At 48.8% G+C, this 21,807-nt stretch overlaps 1 protein-coding gene across 6 annotated transcripts in view; it reads right to left on the bottom strand.

The window, feature by feature from the left end:
• Positions 1-21,807, bottom strand: part of LOC147879880 (phosphoglucan phosphatase LSF1, chloroplastic) — a 204,324-nt gene that overhangs the window by 32,625 nt on the left and 149,892 nt on the right. For all 6 annotated transcript variants that reach the window (XR_015540634.1, XR_015540635.1, XM_087371540.1 and 3 more), the window contains exon 10: positions 12,643-12,793. Coding sequence is in view for 4 of the 6 variants with exons in the window: in XM_087371540.1 (XP_087227666.1) it covers positions 12,643-12,793 (151 nt within the window). In the remaining 2 variants the exon portion in view is untranslated. The remainder of the gene's footprint in view (positions 1-12,642; positions 12,794-21,807) is intronic.

The following is a 21,807-nucleotide window of genomic DNA, read 5'->3' as shown; positions in this document are numbered from 1 at the left end:
TACAAGTGGTTGGTTAGGCGCAAGAAACGCCAATTTCTAGCCCAGAATGAGGAGGAGCTGAGAAGCTTGCTTTTCAGCTGTGACTCCAAGGAATTCTGGAGAAAATTCCTCCGCTGGAAGTCTCAGAGCCCCCTTACAGATCCACGTGTCTGGTCTGCATATACTTCAGCTCTATACGATGTTCCAGATCAGCCAGCCATCGATTTATCCCATTCCCCTAGGCCAGCTTCATCTATTCTTTTCACACCAGAGAGTGTCCGTGCAGCAGTCCACCGATTGAAGAACGGGAGAGCTAAGGATCATGATGGATTGCAAGCGGAGTGTGTAATCCATGGGATTGATGCCTTAGATTTTGTTCTTTCCCGTCTCTTCAATGAGTCTGTTTGTACAGGCCTACCACAGTCCTGGTTAGGCAATACCATAGTACCTATCCACAAGTCGGGGGACCCTATGGAGCCGTCGAATTACAGGACCATCATGATCGGCCACGTTATGGCCAAGATCTTTGCATCAGTTTTGGAAAGCCGTATAAATGACCATGCCGAGACGACAGGACTCAGAGCCAGAGGGCAGGCTGGATTTCGTAGGGATCATTCGACACTTGACCACATCCTCACACTTAGGGCACTGGTGGAGGAAGCGAAGTCACGAAGGCAACGGCTTTATTGTTGCTTCGTGGACTTCAGGAAGGCATTTGACACAGTTCCGCGATTCAGATTGTTTCAGAGGATTCGCCAGATGGGCTTTAGTGGAGAGATACAGTGGGCTATCATGGCTTTGTATGAGAGGGTCACTGGTCGGGCTCGGACACGTGAGGGGCTCTCAGAGGAGGTATGCAGCACGATTGGGGTGAAGCAGGGCTGCCCGCTCTCTCCCACTCTCTTTGGATTATATATTGATGAGCTAGAGATGTTTGTACAGATGACAGGTGGTGTGGGCTCTACTCTCTCAGGATCCTCCATTCCTATCCTCCTGTATGCGGACGATGTGGTTCTCATTTCCTCTACTGCTCAGGGCCTCCAGGCACATATTGAGGCACTCCACAGGTTTTGCCAGGACAGGGGGTTGACCGTAAACCTTGGCAAGACCAAGGTTATGGTTTTCAACACCTCTGATCATATTTACAGCACGGATGAGTTTTACTTCACTTATGACGGACAGCCCATTGAGCTTGTTAGAGAGTACACTTATTTGGGGGCAGTTTTCAGGGGACCGGTCTTCACCATGACATATGCAGCACGAGATAGGATTAGTAAAGGGTATGCTTCGTTGGCTCATCTTGAGCGTCAGTGTTTTCAGTCCCACTTTCAGCATCCCGATACGAAATCCTTGCTTTTTGATACATTGGTGAGACCAGCTGCGATGTATGCAGCTCCTTTCTGGGCAGGAGACCTCGGCGCTGCAGATTGGAGACGAGTAGAGAGGTTACAGATCATCATGTTCTCTCGGCTCATTAGGGCCAAGGCTACAGTTCCGCACGAGATCATGCTAGCAGAGTTTGGAGCTACTCCCCTTGCATTGGATGCAGCGTTTCAGTCGGTCATGTATCTGCACAGGGTCAGGGAGTTTGGAGACTCAGCAGCAGGCAGAGCTCGGTTGCCATGGTTAGCACTTGCATCTTCTATGGAGTTGGCACGATGAGGGACCCGATACTGCTGGTACTTCAGACTCAGTAGGTGGCTCACATCCCTTGGACTAGACATGGATAGACTGCCTCCGTTCCGATACAGCATAGATGCCCCTCATCTCGAGTTGACTCGCCACACGAGCTTAGCCAGGTCACGAGAGCAGACTTGCTGCAGCTTCATACGTATCGCACTTGGATTTATCCCACGCAGCTTCCGGTGAAGATGGCCACATATCGTGACCACTTCCTTCGGATCTCAGAGGATGGATTTGTCATCCCACCAGGCTATACAGGTACCCACATGTCCCACTCACTGAGGATTGCCCTCGGCCAGCTTAGAGTCTCTTCGCATCAGCTCGAGATAGAGGCTGGTAGGATGCGACGCATGGAGGATGGACGGCGACCAGGCCGAGAGACCAGGATCTGCCCTTGTTGCACCATGGGAGAGGTGGAGTCAGAGGAGCACTTCATTTGCAGATGCCCGCTATATTATGAGATCAGAGGTAGATTTCACTGTCTCTTCACGGATGGCTTTGGACCTCTCTCACGAGTGATGGACTACGAGGATCAGCATTGCCTAGCCCTTTATGTCAGGGAGGCCACTATGCTTCGGCGAGACTACCTCAGAGAGCACAGACCGGAGCGTGATAGAGCCCAGCCTCATAGAGCTCAGGCACACGCCATACCAGAGGACAGAGACCAGGAGGAGCACGAGGACGGCAGAGCCCACACAGGACACATGCCTCCACCATGTGGATGTACATATGAGATGGTTTGTAGACGCCGCAGGATCTTGTTACATAGGGGACGTACTCGCCGCTTCATCTCCAGACGATCCAGGATGATGGCAGCATTTCGGAGGAGACTTACTCATGGAGATCTCGCCCCACCAGCCGCTCACCTCACCTTTGCCCAGATTTGTACTCTCATAGCAGGAGGCAGAGTCGATGGACAGGATTTCCAGTATTATTTTGGTTCTCAGACTCCGTGACACCTGGACTTGTATCTTTGCATTGGCATATTGTGCTCATCCCCCCCATTTTGCATCCGGGGGCGGTTTCCGTGCATCTAGTTTACTCTGTATTTAGGCTCAGATTTGACATTATGTACTTTCACTTGCATTATATTGCGTAGCACTTAGATGATATTCGACGATGCCTCTTCTTTGGGGCACGTTGATTTTGTGCTATCTTGTATGCAGAGTTCTTGATGTCCCATGGGCCCATTTTGGCCTCTAGTGGACAATAATACACTTTCTTTCTTTCTTTCTTTCTCTCTCACTCGACATGAGCTCAGCCAGGTTATCAGGGCAGATTTGTTGCAGCTACACACGTTTCGCACTTGGGTTCATCCCACGGAGCTTCCTACGAAGATGGCCACATATCGTGACCATTTTCTCAGGATTTCAGAGGATGGCTTCATCATATCCCCAGGATATATCGGCGTTCATATGTCGCACTCACTCAGGATTGCCTTGGGCCAGCTCAGGGTATCTTCCCACAGATTAGACGTTGAGGCCGGCAGGATACGTCGTACAGCTACCGGACATAGACCCAGGCGAGAGACTAGGATATGCCCTTGTTGCACTATGGGGGAGGTGGAGACTGAGGAGCACTTTGTTTGCAGATGCCCTTTATATTATGAGATCCGTGGCAGATTTCACTGTTTATTTGGGCACAGATTTGGACCTCTCTCTCGGATTATGGAGTATGAGGATCAGTATTGCTTAGCGTTGTTCATCAGGGAGATCACCAGATACAGAGAGAGATTCCTCAGAGAGCACCGTCGCATCCCTGCCAGAGACCTGGTTATTCATGAGGAGCAAGACGAGGCGCAGGACCATGAGCACAGAGATAGCCCATCTTGCCAGAGAGCACCGATGGTTCCACCCCGAGGATGTACATATGACATGATCCGGCAGCACCGCAGGATGATCTTACACAGAGGCCATACCTGTCGCTTTATTTCTAGACGACGGAGGATGATGGCAGATTTTCGGAGGAGATTGCTCCATGGAGACTTGGCACCGCCAGCAGCCCATTTGACACTTGCCCAGATCTTCACACTCATGGTAGGAGGCATGGTCGATGGCCATGACTTCCATCATTTCTTTGGATCACAGACCCCTTAGGGAAGACGATGTTCCTCATATTTCATATTTTACATTTTGTATCTAGGCAATTTTGGTACTCTATTTCATTTCATTTTGTATCTAGGATTTTTGTAGCCATTTTTGGCATCTTAGCGGTATTACGATGAGGCCACCTAGTTGGCGCATCGTTGATGATGTATTTTCCTTTCGGATGATTTTGTGTCCCATAGGCCATGTATGGCCTTCCGTGGACCTTTAATAAAATTTCTTTCTTCTTTCTTTCTTTCTCTCTCTCCCCACACACACATATATGCCGTGCGGACATAGTCACACTCACACCCTCTTTTTTTGGGGAATCCATTTATCCTTAAGGATATTACAAGAAGCAGTTCCCAAAGAGCGAACGTGCAATGACAAAGTCGAACACAATCAGAAAACATGCGCTAACGAGCGAGCTGCTGCTGCTCCCCGTTCCCCTGCTGCTCCCCCTCCCTCAGCCCGTCTCTCTCCCCCCTCAGCCTGTCCCTAGCCCCTCCCTGCTGCTCCCCCCCCTCCCCCCCTGCTGCTCCGCCCCCTCCCCCCCTGCTGCTCCGCACCCTCCCCCTGCCTGTCCCTCGCTCCCTCCCTCTGCTGTCCCGCCCCCTCTCCCTGCTGTCCCGCCCCCTCTCCCTGCCTCCGTCCCCTCCCCCCTGCTGCTCCGCCCCCTCTCCCTGCCTCTGCCCCCGCCCCCCTGCTGCTCCCCCCTGCCCCCTGCTGTCCCGCCCCCTCTCCCTGCCTCCGCCCCCTCCCCCCTGCTGCTCCGCCCCCTCTCCCTGCCTCCGCCCCCTCCCCCCTGCTGCTCCCCCTCTCCCCCCTGCCTCCGCCCCTTCCCCCCTGCTGCTCCGCTCCCTCTCCCTGCCTCCGCCCCCTCCCCCTTGCTGTCCCGCCCCCTCCCCTGCTGTCCCGCCCCCTCCCTGCTTGCTCTCCCGCCCCCTCTCTTCCTCTCACTCCTCCCTTTCTTCTCCTCTCCTTTCCACTCCCTCCCTCTCAGCTTGCCCCTCTCCCCTCTCAGCCCCAGCCCCTCTCCTCCTTCCCTCCCCTTCCCCCCTGCTTCCTCTTAGCCTCCTTTCCCCTCCCTTGCCCCTCGCAGCTTTTTTGGAACGGAAGGAGCTTTTTTTTTCTGTTCGAGTCGGCCTCCTCACCTTGATTGGCGATGGATTCCCCGTCAGCCAATCCTACTCCATCTCCACCGGCCGCGAAAACTATCACTTTCTCGAAAGACGAGTTGCAGCAGCTCAAGAAGGATGTAGAGATTGAGTGCTCTACCACTTTGCTAGCACGCATCTTCGGGTCTCACCCTTCCAGATCCCAAGCCAGAGACTGGATGCTTGCGGCTCTCCCCCCAGACCTCGCTCCTCGATTGGTAGATGTTCGCCTTCTGGGACGAGGTTTTTTCCAGGTTGTTTTTGACACTCCAGAGGCTGCGAGCACTGTGCTCAAGGCCGAGTTTTTACACCTGGGACACAGAAAGATCTTCTTTGAAGCCTTTCACCTTGGTTTCGACCCAGTAGAGGCAGATAAGAAGTTCTTCTCGCTCTTCATCAGGTTCCCCGGGCTTCCCCAGGTTTACCATCGACTTCTTTCTGTTATTGGGGAGCATTTTGGCGCAGTTGCTGAGATCCCACCCCTCCCTGGGTTGCCATTGACTGCAGCAGAGGCAACCAAGGCTGATGGGGTTCCTAGAGTTAGGGTCCTTTGCAAGGATCCTAACCTCGAGATGGACCACGTCATGATACAGCGCCCGGATGGTTCCTTTTTTCGCCAGAGAGTGGAGATTTCAGGCAGGCGAGACCAGTGCAGGATTTGCAGGACCTCGGGACACTATGCCAGGGATTGTCCCAGGAAGAAGAAAAGGCCTAAGAAGCCCTCTGGTACAGCTACCGCCTCAGGGCCGGCACTTGCCCCTCGACCTCGACAGAGGGGTGGTACAGGTCCAGCTCCTGCTCCTCGTTCTTCACGTGGCGGTCCTGCTTAGTCAGGTGGTGGTACAGGTCCAGTACCTATTCCTCGGCCTCGTCAGGGGGGTGGTACAGGTCCTTCACCTGCTCCTCGACCCCCACCTCCCTCAGGCACACGCGACGCTTTACAGTGGGTTCCAGTACGTGTGCAGGTCCCTCCTTCAGTTCACGAGGGTACCTTAGTAGACTCTGCTTCACCTCGAGCTGTCCTTCCTGTCTCACCTTGCACAGTCCGAGACGCTGAAGCTTCGACCTCCTCCCCAGTTGCAGCTTCTTCCTTAGATCTAGCACTGCCAGATGTTCCTCTTGAGGACGGAGAGATTTCCGCGACTGGGCAGACACCGGGTAGAGAGCCTTCCTCACTCCCTCCCTTGGACAGGGGGAAGGGGATAGCTTACACTGTTGATCCTCTTCCCTCACAAGGGATCCTTCGTACTCCGGTGTCTGGATTGCTCCACAGAAACTCGTTTTCAGCCTTGGCAGAGAGTTCAGATTTCCCAGAGGAGGAGTTTGTGCCCGCTACTTTTGGGGAGCCAGTGGTTGGATTTCCTATTGACAGGGCTTCTTCTTCAGGTGCCAGGATTCTTTCCCCTATTGACTTTCCTCCACTGGGTTCCTTCCCTCCTTCCTCGAGTAGGAGGTCTTCCCCTGTTGAGGGGTTTGTTTCCGCCACTAGGTCGGGTAAGGTGTTCCACTCTACATCCTCCCGTCGATGAGGATTATCAGTTGGAACATACAGGGCCTAGGTGGCGTCCCACATCGCCGCCGTAGACAGCTGATCCGGGATCAGCTTCATCCAGGTGTTACTGGGGGTCCCATTGATATATTATTTATTCAAGAGAACAAGCTGGATTATAGAGATTGTGCCAAGTCAGGCAAGTTGCTTTCAGGACATACTTTTTGGTCGCCTGCATTGGGCACTAGGGGTGGCACTTCTATTTCAGTTTCGCATTCGGTTCTCCCCTTAGTTGTTGGGCACGGAGTTATTATCCCCTCTAGAGCTCAGTGGATTATTCTTTTGATTGGAGGGCGTAAGGTTGGCTTCCTCAACCTATATGCCTCCAACATTAGAGGGGAACGTGTCCTTATGTGGAAGACTTTGCTCTCCTGGGCCCCCATTGTGGATTCTTGGGTGATTGGAGGTGACTTTAACATGGTCGAGTTACCTTCAGACAAAAAAGGGGGTAGAGAAGGCGGACTTCACTCTTTGGAGAGAGCAGCTTGGGATGCCTTCCTTTTCCATTTCTGTGGCAGAGATACTTGGTGTGATGATGCCTTTCTTATTCAGCCACAGTCCTCCTGTTCTCTTGGTCGAACAGGAGGCAACAGATGCCTATTCATGCACGCATTGACAGATTTTATGTAGATGACTGGGCACTAGACAGAGGTGGATCGGTATGCATTGCTGCGGGGGTTTCCACCTCAGACCATTTCCCTGTTGTTCTGGCTATCTCAGAGCCTCACTTGAGAGGCCGATCTGCCAGCATCAGGATTCCAGATGCCTTTTACACAGAGGAGGACCTTACAGAGGCAGCCCTACAGATATGGTTTGCTCATGTCCAGGGAGGGCAGCCACATCCTTCACATTTAGCCGCTGCCCTCTCTGGTATTAGCGACTTTTACTGCTCAGTTGCTTCTACCAGAAGACGAGATATTCTCAGACGTGAGATTGGTGTTCGCCAGCAGTTAGCAGCTTTGCAGAGGGAAGAGCAGAAACGGCCTTCAGATGCTTGGATTCAGGAGCGCCTTGCTGCAGCGAGGGCTCATCTGCAGTTATTGCTTGATCAGAGAGCAGAGTATGCCTTTCATGCACGGGAGTCCTTCTGAATTCAGATGGGTGGTAGAGTCAATAAACACTTTTTCTCTACTCTTGGCCCTAGACATAGTAGAGAGAGTGTATCTCAGCTTATTGACTCACATGGGGTTTTACAGACAGAGCCAGATGACGTCTTACGTATAGCTTCAGATTTCTATGCCACCCTCCTTACTGCTGATCCTGAGACACACGATATAGAGGATGCTAGACAGGCTATTTGGCAGAGTATCCCAGTGTTGGTGAATCCGGATATGCAGGTTCTACTTGACGCACCTTTCACCAACACAGAGTTCAGGACTGCACTTTCAGCCCTTCACAAGGGCAAGTGCCCAGGTTTAGATGGCCTCACCCCGTCTTTTTTCATTGCATTTTGGGATATGATTGGAGACTATATTACTTCAGCCATGCAGGCCATTTGGGACTCTGGCGAGATGCCTGAATCGCTTACAGAGGGCCTCATCCACCTTATCCCAAAAGGAGGTAGCAGAAATTTATTGTCCCAGTGGAGGCCTATCACACTTCTGGGGACTTGTTACAAGATTCTGGCCAAGGCTATCAGCCTCCGATTGCAGCCACTTCTCCCTGATCTTATCCACGACACTCAGACGGGATTTGTGCATGGCAGAAGTATTTTTGATAACATTTTTTCTTTCTGGGAAGCTTCAGAGTGGGCCATGCAGAGTGGCCAGAATCTTGCCATTCTACTGTTGGATTTTGAAAAAGCTTATGACAGAGTAGATTGGAGTTTTTTGGAGGGCACCCTTCTACGCTTTGGATTCACTGATGTTTGGATCAGAGGTGTTTCCTCTTTGTACAGATCAGCCCATAGCCAGGTACTTATTGGTGGGGTAAGAGGTGAGAGATTTCAGATTTCGAGATCAGTCCGTCAGGGATGCCCCCTTGCTCCTTTCCTTTTTTTATTCGTGGCCGAAGCTATGAGCATCTATGTTAGATCTCAAGCTGACATCTTTGGGCTAAGACTTCCTATCAGAAGAGAAGAGGAGCTGCTTGACAGTGAGTTGGCTGATGACACAGCGATTTATTTGGATGCCTCTCCACAGACATTGACTTCTTTCAGGACAGCATTGGATTTATTTTGCTTGGCGGCAGGAGCGCAGATAAATTGACATAAATCCAATGGCTTTTGGATCAGTGATGAGGACACTCCAGTTTGGGGACTTGACATAGGGTTCACTTGGGTTCAGAGGGGTGTGCCTATCAGGTATTTGGGCTGCCAGGTCGGCTTGGGTATTTCTACCACGCAGCAGTTTGCTCCCGTGTTGGAGAGCATCAGAAGGAAGCTTCTCTTTTGGAGCTCAGCCAAGCTGGATCTTGCCTCTAGAGTTGTGGTGGTCAACCAGGTCCTCTTGGCCACGGCCTGGTTTATTTGTTCATGTTGGTGCCGTTCTAGGGACTGCATCATTCAGCTCAGAAGACCGATCAGGAACTTTCTCTGGAGTGGGCTTGATGGCACAGCAGATACCTTAGCCAGAGTGGCTTGGGAGACCCTCATCCTCCCTACACAGGATGGAGGTCTCAATATTATTGATCCAGATTTACAGTGCAGAGCCTTACTTTGCAAGATAGTGGTGCGAGGACTTATGCCAGGACAGGAACCGTGGAAGGACTTTCTTATCAGCAGCATACAGAGGTGCACACCTTCCTCAGGAGGAGACTGGATGAGCAGTGTTAGATGGATCTTCACCTCAGCACACCTCATATCACCTTCATCCCCTCTCATGGTTGCCATTCTGAAAGCTTGGGCTAGTTTCAGAAGCTCTCTTCGGATAATTCCTCCTTCCTCCCGGGAAGAGATTGATAGGCAGCCCATCATGTGGAACGACAGCATTTTAGATGATCGTGGCAGACCACTGGGTGCCTCACCCTACATGCAGTGGGCCAGGTGGGAGAGGGGACCTGCTTCTTCTTTAGGATCTTGGAAAGCCTTCCGTAGGCTTCCAGAGGAAACCAAGTCAAGGTTGACAGGACATCTCAGAGGGAGTGCAGGGAGGATCTTGCAGATTGAGACAGCCCTTCCAGAGGCTTGGATAGACACAGATGATATGCCTCTCACTACCTCCACTTGGGCAGGTACTTTCTCGAGAGGCGGGGTTCCACTTCAGGTCTTAGCCTTCCGAGATGCACAGGAGGATGCTTTGGTTTTCAGTGTCCAGGATGGTGGCAGATTGCTCAGATCTACAGATGATATATTGCTTGAGTCTGCTTTTCAGCCTATCAGGGTCGTAGGCCTTTTGATGCAGGGATCAGATTCAGAGTGGTTCTTAGACCCTGACCCCCAGTTACTCTCCACCGGGTCTTGGAGACTTTGGCTCTATGGAGGAGTTCCCATCAGGTATTTACAGTGGGACCCTGGAGAGTGGGAGTGGATTGACGCGGGGCATCGAGAGAAGACCATCCCCTTCTTTCGTTACACGGTCAGTAATGCCAGGAGATTTCAGCTCAGTAGTAGAGGCTGGAGACCCTCCAGAGTTCCTCATTGGGAGACTTTTGGTATTACTGCGGATCAGCAGAGGTACTTCTGGAGGAGGCTCTGGAAATCCCACAGGAATAGAAAGATCACTATCTTCTTTTGGCTTTCTATTCATGGAGGGATTGCAGTGAACCTTTGGAGGTCCAGATTCGGAGCCGACCCTACTTGCCCTCGTTGCCTTTCTGCTTCGGAGTCTATTCAGCATTGCTTATGGGATTGTAGACAGGCGAGATTGATTTGGATGGGGATAGCCAGGATCTTCAGTCACTTTGCCCATTCCCCACTCTTTATGACTTGGGGCTCGGTGGCTTGGCTTTCTCTTACAGGACCTCAGGTTTTCTATGAGGGACTTGACTCCTCTCGGGCCATTTCGGTTCGACGTCATCGGGTTGAGCTCTGCTCGTTGGATGTGGTTCCACACCGTCCTTTTACAGCTGTACATGCCTCTGTGGATACTTCTTGGGAGATTATAGCGAGCATAGCAGCCTGGCATATCTGGAGATCCAGATGCACAGAGGCTATGGAGGGTACTCAGGTTCATCCCTCGCACACATTGGCTAGTATCTGGACAGACATCGTACACACTCTGATGGCCGTATGGACGGGTATGCAGGGGGACTCCCGTGCAGCCTCAGCTAGGAGGGTTTCTTTCTTTAGGGAATGGAAGGATTCTCCTTTCTTCTCTGATTCTACTACAGGGTTGAGATGGCACTTTCAGCCTCAGCCTTGGTTTCTTTCCACCTCACTCTGAGGGGGTTTTTTATTATCCTCATGATTTCATGATGTATTCCGCTTTGAGCTTGCTCTCGCGGGTTTTTGTTCTTACTTAATAGAAGTCTTTTTCATGAAAAAAAAAAAAAAAAAGACAAAGTCAGAAAATCTCACGATAGGAGAGATTGCCTCTGTGACATCTGGAAAAGTGAAACTTGGATGGAATTGGGTCACCAAAGACTCTATGATTCCGATCTTTCCACAAAGTCCAGTGTCCCCAATAACGAACCCAAGTAAAGAATAGATCAAAACCCTGTCTCGGCGGTTGGATCCCAAACCACCAGAAGTGCTTGGAAAAGCATGTGACTGTTGTCTTTCTGCAGCAATCACACGCACCCACACACACAAACTATAGTGCACAGTGCACACACATACACATGATAAAAAAACCAAAAGCACGTACACATACAAAAAATTAGTGCACATAGATAGAATATAGTACACAATCTGTACATACAAACATGCACCAAAAAAGCAACCCCCCCCCGAAAAAAGAAACCCAATTTTTGTAAAAACGAAGTTAATAAAACTGTACCATTTTTGGGAGGACTTGTTTTAATGAGTAAACGTCTGCAAGTGCCACGTTTTGCATGTTCAAAAGAAACATTTCTGCTAGAACCATTTCGTCACGTTTCAACCTCATGAAACATGTTCTTTTATTACTATGTATGTATCCCTCACATGCTTCTTCACTACTTCACTAACATAAGGTATATTAAGGCATGTAATACTGAGGTACAGTGGGCATTCATTTAGCTGCCTATGTAGTGAAGCATCTATCATTATAAATCATGTGCTATCCACTTTGGATCTGGATAAAATGGGGTAGATAGGGGTTTCCAATGACTGAAATATTCCAAGAGTAGTATGTGATCTTGCTTCGTGTGAGAAAAGTCTGCAATCGCCTTCCAAAATGTCAATGAAGAATAAAACTTCAGTGTGAGGTTGCCTTGGATATAATTGTTTCTGTTGTTTAATTAGTTCACCAAAATGACATGCTCTTATCACACCATTCACATCTAAAACACAACCAGTTTGTCTTTGCAGTTGAAATAGAGCTTCCTATCATCATTTGACATTTTAATGCCATTTGAAAGTAGATTCGTCAATAAGAGCTTAGAGAGTGGCTTATTTAGCTTGTGCACATAATTCTTTATAGTTAGCTCCATGAAACTTCTTCCAATTAAACATATAAAAATATGGGCTGTCACATCCATTTAATTTATTCCTGAGTAAGTGGGGCAAAGGCCGTGATCAATGGAACTGTTAAGATATTTGCTACAGGTGAGAATGTTTCTTTGTATTCTATGCCTTTGTTTTAGGATAGCAACCATGTTTTGTATTTTCCAAGGCTTCCCTTGGACTTGTACTGCTTTATATCGAACCATTTGCAGCCAATGATCTTTGCACTTTCGCAAGGACCCAAGTTGCCTTCTTCACAATATTCATTGCTTGGTCCCAAAAGTTGTTAAACATTTGTCTTCTTTGTATGATCAAGGTTTTTCTAATCAAGGAGAATAGGTGTCATGGTTTATACTTTTAAAAAGGCATATGTTTGAAGGATGGAAGAAAGAAAGGAACTAACCAGTCAGTTTACACATTCAAAGAAAGATAACACCGAACTTAGTTTCAAACATCAGGTAAGTCAGTCTTAAGACCTCCTCATCGTGACTTACCTACACAATCTTTGAAGCCATAGCCCACACACATCCACTAGATTTCATACCTGGTGAGATGATAAATAAGTGCAGCCGCTGAAGACTATTCAAATTCAAGTTAATGAGTTAATGAGCAGAAGCATTGGCATTGCCTTTGCTACACCTCCAATGCGAATGTTTCAAAGTATACCTTTGTGTTAAGACAACCTGAAGCATTAAAATTAGTGGTTGCTAGATCTCCAACATAGATCACATTGTTCACATTCCCCCATCTGTCTACTTCAGTTGGCAGATTGTTTGAATGCCTCCACTGACCTCCAACAATGAATTTGTAATAATATCTGCCAATATATAAAAAAGATGTGCAGGCATTAAAATGTAATACTGGCAAAATTTGTCCTAAGTGCAAAACTCTCGGTTTATCTCTTGACTCCATGCAAGCACATAAGCATTGATGAGTTTTACGCCACTTCCCTCCAAGCCTGCAGTGCATGAGTGTCCCAACCCCCCTCCACATACTCTCTTTCTCTCTCTCAATTATTTCACTTAGAATTATTACAAGCAGCTAGAACAAAGAGACCAACAACAGTACAGAGAGCAAAAGAGGTAGATAAGAAAAAAAAAGGTGAAGGGAAAAGGGCTGTCGCCGGGAAAGAGAGAGATGTAGATTGCATTACCATCCTCTGGTGGACCTGTTTGAAAATAGAAATTAAAAACATGCGAGGTGGCAGTAATTGAGATATACTATAGAGAATAGACGTGATTCTCAATTTTCCGAACAAACAAAAAGGTGGCTTTTGGTAATAATTGAAAAAGTCGGGCGAACTAATGAGTGCGTACATTGTGTGCAAAATGCACAGACTGTGTGCGCCTGCTGTGAGAAATGTATAATACCATGGTTAGTTTTACAGCACACCCAATCTAATTTTAGCCAAGGAGATGATCTTGGTGATTGAGCATTTCTTCAAAATAACCGGCCATGGCTGTTCGTTGTCATGCCTTTCAGATAAGTGGGATAACCCCCAAAAAACATGCTAAAATCTCCACTTGAGGTGTCTGTTAACTGAGTGGAATACAAGTGGCATGTCTTCTTCAGTTTCTTTTTCTTGCATGTCACATTTGGTATAAAGTTGGGCTCCCGTGGCTTCTTTCTACAAGTTCCAATCCTTCTTTCTTTTTTTTCGCCAAAGAAAAGAACTTCTATTAATACTTGAAAAGACAACCATACAAATCAGCAATTCGGAAGGTGCTGATCATGGGGAGAAAGAGAAAAAAAGAACTGGTTGTCAGAAGAACCAGCCTATCTCCAGAGAACCCAGCTCACAGCCTAGGGAGAACAAGGGCTAACAACCAGGGTGGAGGTCTATACATCCAGCGAATACAGCTCACGGTGATGACAAAAATATTTGCAGGCCAAGCCTTGCAGAAATGCTCCCACCTTTCAGTGGTGACTCGGAGGTCCCTCCCAGATGGTGCACAGGGTGTAGATGATTATTGATATCTTGCCAGATGGCGACAAGGGTGGCTGCGCAAGCTCTAATATCCAACTAGAGGCAGTGGGATCTAATGCAAATCAGGGTGATTGCGCATTGAACCCAGGGTTTGGTGGCTATAGGCGTGACTATGCTACTTTGAAGCTCATGTGTATCTCATGAGGTTGATGTGTGGGCAATAGTAGTAAGTACTGATTCTTAGCTCATTTGGGAGTCTCTGCCCATCTCAAGTCACTGCCTTGTAATTTTGCTGACTTTACCTTAGATCTGGACTTTATTCACCTATTCCTATCCTAACCCTCCTACTGGTCGTAGGTCCTGGGTATGCTAGGTGCCCCACTTAATTCCTAAGTAGTAAGTACCCTGCCTAAGCCCTAAGTCCTCGATCATAAATGCCTTCATTGCCTTCTTGAATTTCTTAGTTGTCATACCTCTCAAAAAAGTAACATCTCCCCTTCTTTATTTTATTATTATTGTTTTTCTGATAGTCTACGATAGTCTTACAGCCATTGTGCAAAATCTATAGCAGCTCCATCTTCATTTTTGTTTATTCAGGAGTTCTTCACCTCTTTTTTTTGGGAGAGTTAATGAGCTTCCCCTCTCGCCATTTGAAGGGTTACTTTGCACATGAGTACTAGATGCATATAGAGTGTAGATCCTTAAACATTCATTTATCCTTGAATCTGCATCTGTTCAAGTTTTATGTCTCAATTATATCAGTCGGGCAGCTGTGTTTTCCAGCTGATTACTTGTCTTCCAGGTGGAATAAGTGCACTTATTCCAATCTTTCGCCTTTGCAAGGGTCAAATGACACTTACATACAAATCTAAAGGACCCGGGTGTGTCACTGATGATGATGCACAGTCCGCTCAACAAGATCCAATGACTGGCACTACGAAAGCACCCACTAGTGCTATGAAAATGCCTTTCGATTTTCTAATGCACACTTTTGATGAAAAAGGGGACAAATTCATGGATGCTTTGTCAATGTTGCTCCGTATCATGACCCAAAATCAGGCCAAGGCATTGACGAAAACGGACCAGCACATCGGCAAGCAAATGTGTGAGTAGATTGGACAGGTACTGCACCTTGAAATGCAGAAAAAGGGCAAGCAGCCCATGCTTTTCTCCTGCACACCAAAAATGATGGGGATGGGATTGACATCTATTCAGTGTCTCTTAGGAAGGAGAATAACCACATTTTCAAAGGATTCATGGCAAAGGCTGGGAACACCCTCTTAGTGAGCAGCATACTACTATGCTGCAGCCCATGCTTTTCTCCTGCACACCAAAAATGATGGGGATGGGATTGACATCTATTCAGTGTCTCTTAGGAGGGAGAATAACCACATTTTCAAAGGATTCATGGCAAAGGCTGGGAACACCCTCTTAGTGAGCAGCATACTACTATGCTAACCAACCAATGAACCCAAATTAAATCTGGACAATTTTGACGAGTTGCTCGACATCTATTCAGTGTCTCTTAGGAGGGAGAATAACCACATTTTCAAAGGATTCATGGCGAAGAGTTGAACTTAACAGTAGTAGGCATATGGATTTCAGGGATAAAACCAAATGGCACAGCCCTGCAGCTGATCCTTATTTTTCATTAAAGCTACAAATGCCCAAAGGTTAAGTACATAGTGGAGTCTAAATGGCAACCAAAATGATTAAGACAATGGGTAGCAAAAGTAAGATTGCTGTTATGACAGTTTGAACACCAATGCATTGTGCAACATGATACCTTGGCAGATGGGCAGGGTAGCAATGATGGGAAGTGTCATCAAGGATAGATATGGTGATGAGGCAAGCACGAGACAACAAACTCCAAGGGATTCAAGGATCATGAAAGACAAAGACAAGCAACTTATTCCCAAAAGAGTCATCTCATAGAGCATGATGATACTCCACTAACCAACAACAATACTAATGGGTGATGTCCTGGGGTCACATGCATGGAAAAAGGCTATCCACAAGACAACCATTCAGCATAACATAGCCCCATGGGGATACTGACAGGGCAGCCCTTCCCTTTGACATGTGCACTCAAGCTCCCTTTCAGTCCTGGGATATGACTGGGCCAGACATGATGCACTATGCAGAGTCTAGACCAGCCTCGTTTCAAGCTTAATGTGAAAGGGACTGGGACATGGATTATTGCCTTGCCACAGCTGCATGATGCTTACATGGTCTTACCATCCAATCTTGGAGCTGAATTGTCTATCTTTGATTATTCAAATGTTCAATGGCTAGATGCACTATGTTATGGCAAAGGCATGGTTCAACAGCTACTTTATCAAAAACTTGAGAGAGATGTTAATTGTACACAATGTTATGTGCACGTTTGGAAATAGCATGACTAGTGTTATGGAGGTTGGGTTAACTTAAGGCCATCTCACCATATACCTTGGGACAAATAGGCACCTGCGATGAGTTTTATTCATGTATTGATTAGTCTTTTGGGGTGCAAGGTACGATTAATCTATTGTATTAATTAATTAGTTTGTTGCAACAAGGAAAGGCATGATTAACCTATGGTATTAATTAGTCGCGAAGCTTTTGGCCATGTCCGTTTGGAAGCTTCTCCCTTCCTCCTCTATAAATATCCGTCAGCCCCTTTTCTCAATTGTAGGTGATAGCCCCATGTCAGATGCCTAAATTATCTTTGACAAGATGGGAATCAACCTTACTTGTGAATCAGCTTGGAGAGTGGGTAAAGAAGATGTACCGACGAGGCCCTTGGTTGTAAAGTTACGGACAGCCACAGATAGATCCACCCTCATGAGCACACGGGCAACACTGAAGGGGACCGAGATCTATCTAGATGAAGACCTCACACTCCTACAGCAGGAGCATAGAAGGGAAGGAATGGTGCGGGTGATGGCTGCAAGACAAGAGGGGAAATGGGCAGTTTACAGGGATGGCAAGGTGATCATTCGAGAGAGGGCAGAAAGAGAAGTACGAGATGCAGGAGAAGGGGACAGCACATGACGGTGTCTGAACAATGGGACGAGCATGCAAAACAAATTGAAGATGGCAGTGTGGAATTGTAAATGGCACCCTTTGGTCCGACCCAGGAGGGTTCTTGGAGACATACAGTAACAGAGATATGGTCTTCTACACCAAGACCCATGAGAGCCCAGAGAGAGGGCTGCCCACCATGATAGGATACACATGGGAGTCTGCCCATAGGAGGGAATTGGGGAGGGATAGTGGAGTACGAGGTTTTGGGGGTGTGGCTGTCCTCTTCAAATCAGTTCTCAGGCCACTCCTTTCAGTGGTTAGGAAAGAGAAACATGCAGGGCACATGTGGATTAGAGTTGAGATACCAGAGGCACGACCGATCTTCATTGCGGGGTGTTCAGATGCATGTGAGGTTGCCACAGAAGGGAACAACCTGTACTAGAGTATACATGATGATATCATAGAGTTCTCTAGACAGGGTGAAACCCTCCTCCTTGGTGACTTCAATGCACGCACAGGGGACAACCAGGTGGGACTACTTGACTTTGCATCCAATTCCCTCATAGTACTAGAGTTAGATGCAGCTGAGCTCTGGATAGTGAGACACTCAGCAGATGCTCCACACGTGACAGGGTATGGATGGCACCTACTTGTGATGGGAGCAGTATATGATCTGATCATATACAACGGCCTTCAGAGATGGCCATCATCCGGTGGACTCACTTGTTTTCCACATGGAGGGGGGGCAAGCACAGTGGACTACCTGATGGGCTCCCTTGCCTTCGCATCTCAGATTCACGACTTTGTAGTACCCCCTCCCCCACTCGATGCTGATCACTCATATATGACATTTTGTATTTTCACTACCAGGCCAGTCACAGCAGAGACAGTCCCTCCTCCCGCTGCTGTCCCCCCTCGCTTCCTCTCCTGCTACCCTCCCTCCCTCTCTCCCTCCCTACCCCCGCTACCTCCTCTCCCTACCCCCGCTACCTCTCCCTCCCTACCCCGCTCCCTCTCTCCCTACCCCGCTAGCTCCCCCTCCCCTTTCCGCTGCCTCTCCCTCCCTACCCCGCTCCCTCTCTCCCTACCCCGCTAGCTCCCCCTCCCTTCCCCGCTACCTCTCCCTCCCTACCCCGCTCCTTTCCTGTCCTTTGCTGCTCACCCCGCCTCTCCCTACCCCCCCACTGCCTTTCCCTCCTTACCCCTTGCTCCCCCTACCCGCCTCTACCTCCTACCCCGCTGCCCTCTCTCCTCCTCTCCCTACCCCCCCGCTGCCCTCTCCCCTCCTCTCCCTACCTCCCCGCTGCCCCTCCTTCCTCTCCCCCTTCTACCTCTACTCCCCGCTCCTCCTACCCTGCCTCCCTTTCCCTCCCCTGCCCCTTCCTTCTGCCCCTGCCTCTGCTTCAACCCTCCCTCCCTCCCTCCCTCTCCCCCCTCTTCTTCCCCTGACGGAACAAGAGAGAGATTTTCTCTCTCTGGCAGCAGGTTGTCGAATGGACAGAGCATCCTCGTGTTCGTGTCAGCCCTTCCACCTTGATTGACGAATGGATTCCCATTCAGCCCTCGACCGCTTCCACCGGCCGCAAAAACAGTTACCTTTTCCAAAGACGAGCTTCAGCAGCTCAAGACAGACTCAGAGCAGGAGTATGCCACCTCACTCTTTGCTCGCATCCATGGTTCCCACCCCTCCAGGCTACAAGCTAGGGATTGGATGCTTTCGGCTTTACCTGGAGACTTCGCAGGGCACCTCACTGATGTTCGTTTGCTCGGACGAGGGTTCTTCCAGGTGGTTTTTTATTCTCCAGAGGCAGTAGGTTCAGTACTCAGGGCTAGTCCTTTCGCATTGAGCTCCAGGAGGATCTTTTTGACACCCTTCACTTTGGGTTTCGATGCAGTAGAGGAAGATAGCAGGGTTACCTCACTTTTCAACAGGTTCCTTGGCCTTCCTCAGGTCTATACCATCGGCTCTTACCGTCCATAGGAGCTACTTTTGGGTTGGTCATAGAGATCCCCCCCCTCCTTGGCATGCCCTCTTCAGCGGCAGAGGCTATTAGATTGGATGGGGTGCCACGAGTCAGGGTCGTCGTCTCTGACCCTGATATTACAGATAATCACATTATGCTCCAGCGACCAGATGGTTCCTTTTTTTCGACAGAGAGTCGAGGTTGCTGGAAGACAAGATCAGTGCAGGATTTGCCCTTGGGCACTTCGCCAAGTATTGCCCAAGGTAGAAGAAAAGGCCCAAACGGTTTATTCCGCCTTCTCGTCCTACTTCTTCTACACGCGCTACCAGAGCCCCCTCTTCTCGCCCAGCACCTTCGGGACCCCAGTCCCTAGACCTGGACCCTCTTCTTCAGCGCGCACAGTACGATCAGTACCCGTTGGATGCCTGTGAGGGTTGCTGACACTCCGCCACCTTTACGAGGCACCTCGGACCATTCTCGGTTACAGGCAAGTGATATTACTGTAGGCATAGATGTGGTTGCCCCAGTGCCCCCACCTGCTCATCAGGAGGGGCAACCCATTTCTTCAGATCCTATCACTGTTTTTCAGATTGGGGATTACATCACCTCAGCCCTGCAGGGCGTTTGGGACTGGGGTGAGATGCTGGAATCACTCTCGGAGGGTCTCATTCATCTTATCCCAAAAGGAGGTTGCAGAAATTTAGTGTCTCAGTGGAGACCGATCACCTTACTGGGCACTTTGTATAAGATCTTGGCAAAAGCCATCAGTCTGCTGCGATTGCAGCCCATCCTGCCAGAACTTATACATGACACACAGACAGGGTTTGTCCATGGCAGAAGCATTTTTGATAATATATTCTCATTTTGGGAGGCTTCTGAGTGGGCTATGCATGAGGGCCATAGACTGGCAATTCTACTCCTGGATTTCGAAAAAGCATATGACAGGGTAGATTGGGGTTTTCTAGAGGGAACCCGTCTTTGCTTTGGATTTTCAGATTTGTGGATTAGAGAGGTTTCTGCTCTTTACAGGCCAGCCCATAGCCAGGTACTCATTGGTGGAGTCAGGGGAGACACGTTTTAGATATCCAGATCAATCTGACAGGGATGCCCTCTAGCCCCCTTTCTATTCTTATTTGTGGCTGAAGCTATGAGCCTCTGAGACAGGAAGAGGAGTTGCTGGATAGTGAGCTGGTAGATGACACACCTATTTTTTTGGATGCCACTCCACAAACACTCACCTCTTTCAGGACAGCCTTGGATTTATTTTGCATTGCTGCAGGGGCTCACATTAACTAGAACAAATCCAATGGTTTTTGGATTAGTGATGAGGACACTCCAGATTGGGGTGCTGATATTGGATTTACTTGGATTCAGAGGGGCGTCTCCGTTAGGTATCTTGGATCCAGGTTGGGGTGGGCATTTCTCCAGCACAGTAGTTCGCTCCCATGTTGGAGAGCATCAGGAGGAAACTCCTATTTTGGCGTTCGGCCAGACTTGACCTTGCATCCAGAGTGGTGGTTGTAAACCAGGTACTGTTGGCTACAACCTGGTTTGTTTGCTCTTGTTGGTGCTGATCTACAAGTAGTATCACTCAGCTCAAGAGACCTATTAGGAATTTTTTGTGGAGTGGATTAGATGGCACTTCAGATGTGATAGCCAGGGTGGCTTGGGAGACTCTTATTCTACCCACTGAGGAAGGGGGCCTCAATATTATTGATCCAGACTTGCAATGTAGAGCCTTGCTCTGCAAGATGGTGGTCAGAGGTCTGATGCCTGCTTAGGAGCCTTGGAAGGATTTTTTCTTACGCAGTATACAGACATGCACACCTTCTCAGGGAGGAGATTGGATGGACAGCCCTAGATGGATCTTTACGTCAGCCCGTCTCTGATCTCCTACTTCCCCTCTTATGGCTGCCATTATGAAGGCTTGGGACTCTTCGGAGAGTTCCACCCTCCTCTCGTGAAGAAATTGACAGGCAGCCCATCATGTGGAAGGATTGCATACTAGATGAGCATGGCAGATCACTGGGCATGTCACATTATATGCAGTAGTCTAGATGGGAGTTGGGACCTGCATCCACGATCGGTGCTTGGAAAGCTTTCAGGATGCTTCCAGAGGATCAGAGAGCTCATTCAGTTAGTCACCTTAGAGGAAGTGCAGCCAGGATGCAGCAGATAGATGCAACCATACCAGTGGAGTGGATGGATACAGACCATTTGCCTATTTTTGAGTCCACCTAGGGGGCTTTTTCGAGGACACGTATCCCTCTGCATGTTATAGCCTTGCGGGATGCACATGAGGATACCCTTGTCTTTCAGGTTCATGCATTCAGGTTCATGCAGGAGGCAAACTCCACATATCTTCAGAGGACATTCTTTTGGAGGCTCCTCTTCAGCCTGTCAGGATTGCAGGATACATGGAGATGGGTAGAGACTCACAGTGGTATCTTGATCCAGAGACCCCGTTCTCCTGGCTATTGGATCATGGAGGCTTTGGCTGTATGGAGGTTCCCCTATTAGATCCTTGCAGTGGGATCTAGGGGAATGGGAGTGGATAGTTGCAAGGCATCGAGAGAAGAGCATCCCCTTCTTTCGTTACATGGTCAGAAATGCCAGAAGATTCCAGCTCAGTTGTAGGGGCTAGAGGCCCTCTAGAGCTCCTCATTGGGATACTTTTCACATTTCTGCAGAGATGTAAAAAAACTTTTGGAGGAGGCTTTGGAAATCCCTCAGGAATAGGAAAATCACCTTATTCATCTGGCTTACTATTCATGGAGGGATTGCACTGAACCTGTGGAGATCCAGGTTCGGGGCTGACCCTACATGTCCTTGATGCCACTCAGCAGTTGAGTCAGCGCAGCACTGCCTTTGGGAGTGCACTGAGGCGAGAACGGTTTGGAAGGGTGTTGCTGGGATACTTTGCACTTTTCATAG

This window comes from Dipteris shenzhenensis, chromosome 33, assembly GCF_047967505.1.
Source record: "Dipteris shenzhenensis isolate YYH24624 ecotype China chromosome 33, Dip_SZ_1.0, whole genome shotgun sequence".
Classification (NCBI taxonomy): Eukaryota; Viridiplantae; Streptophyta; class Polypodiopsida; order Gleicheniales; family Dipteridaceae; genus Dipteris; species Dipteris shenzhenensis.
This window is presented reverse-complemented; position numbering and strand designations above follow the sequence as displayed.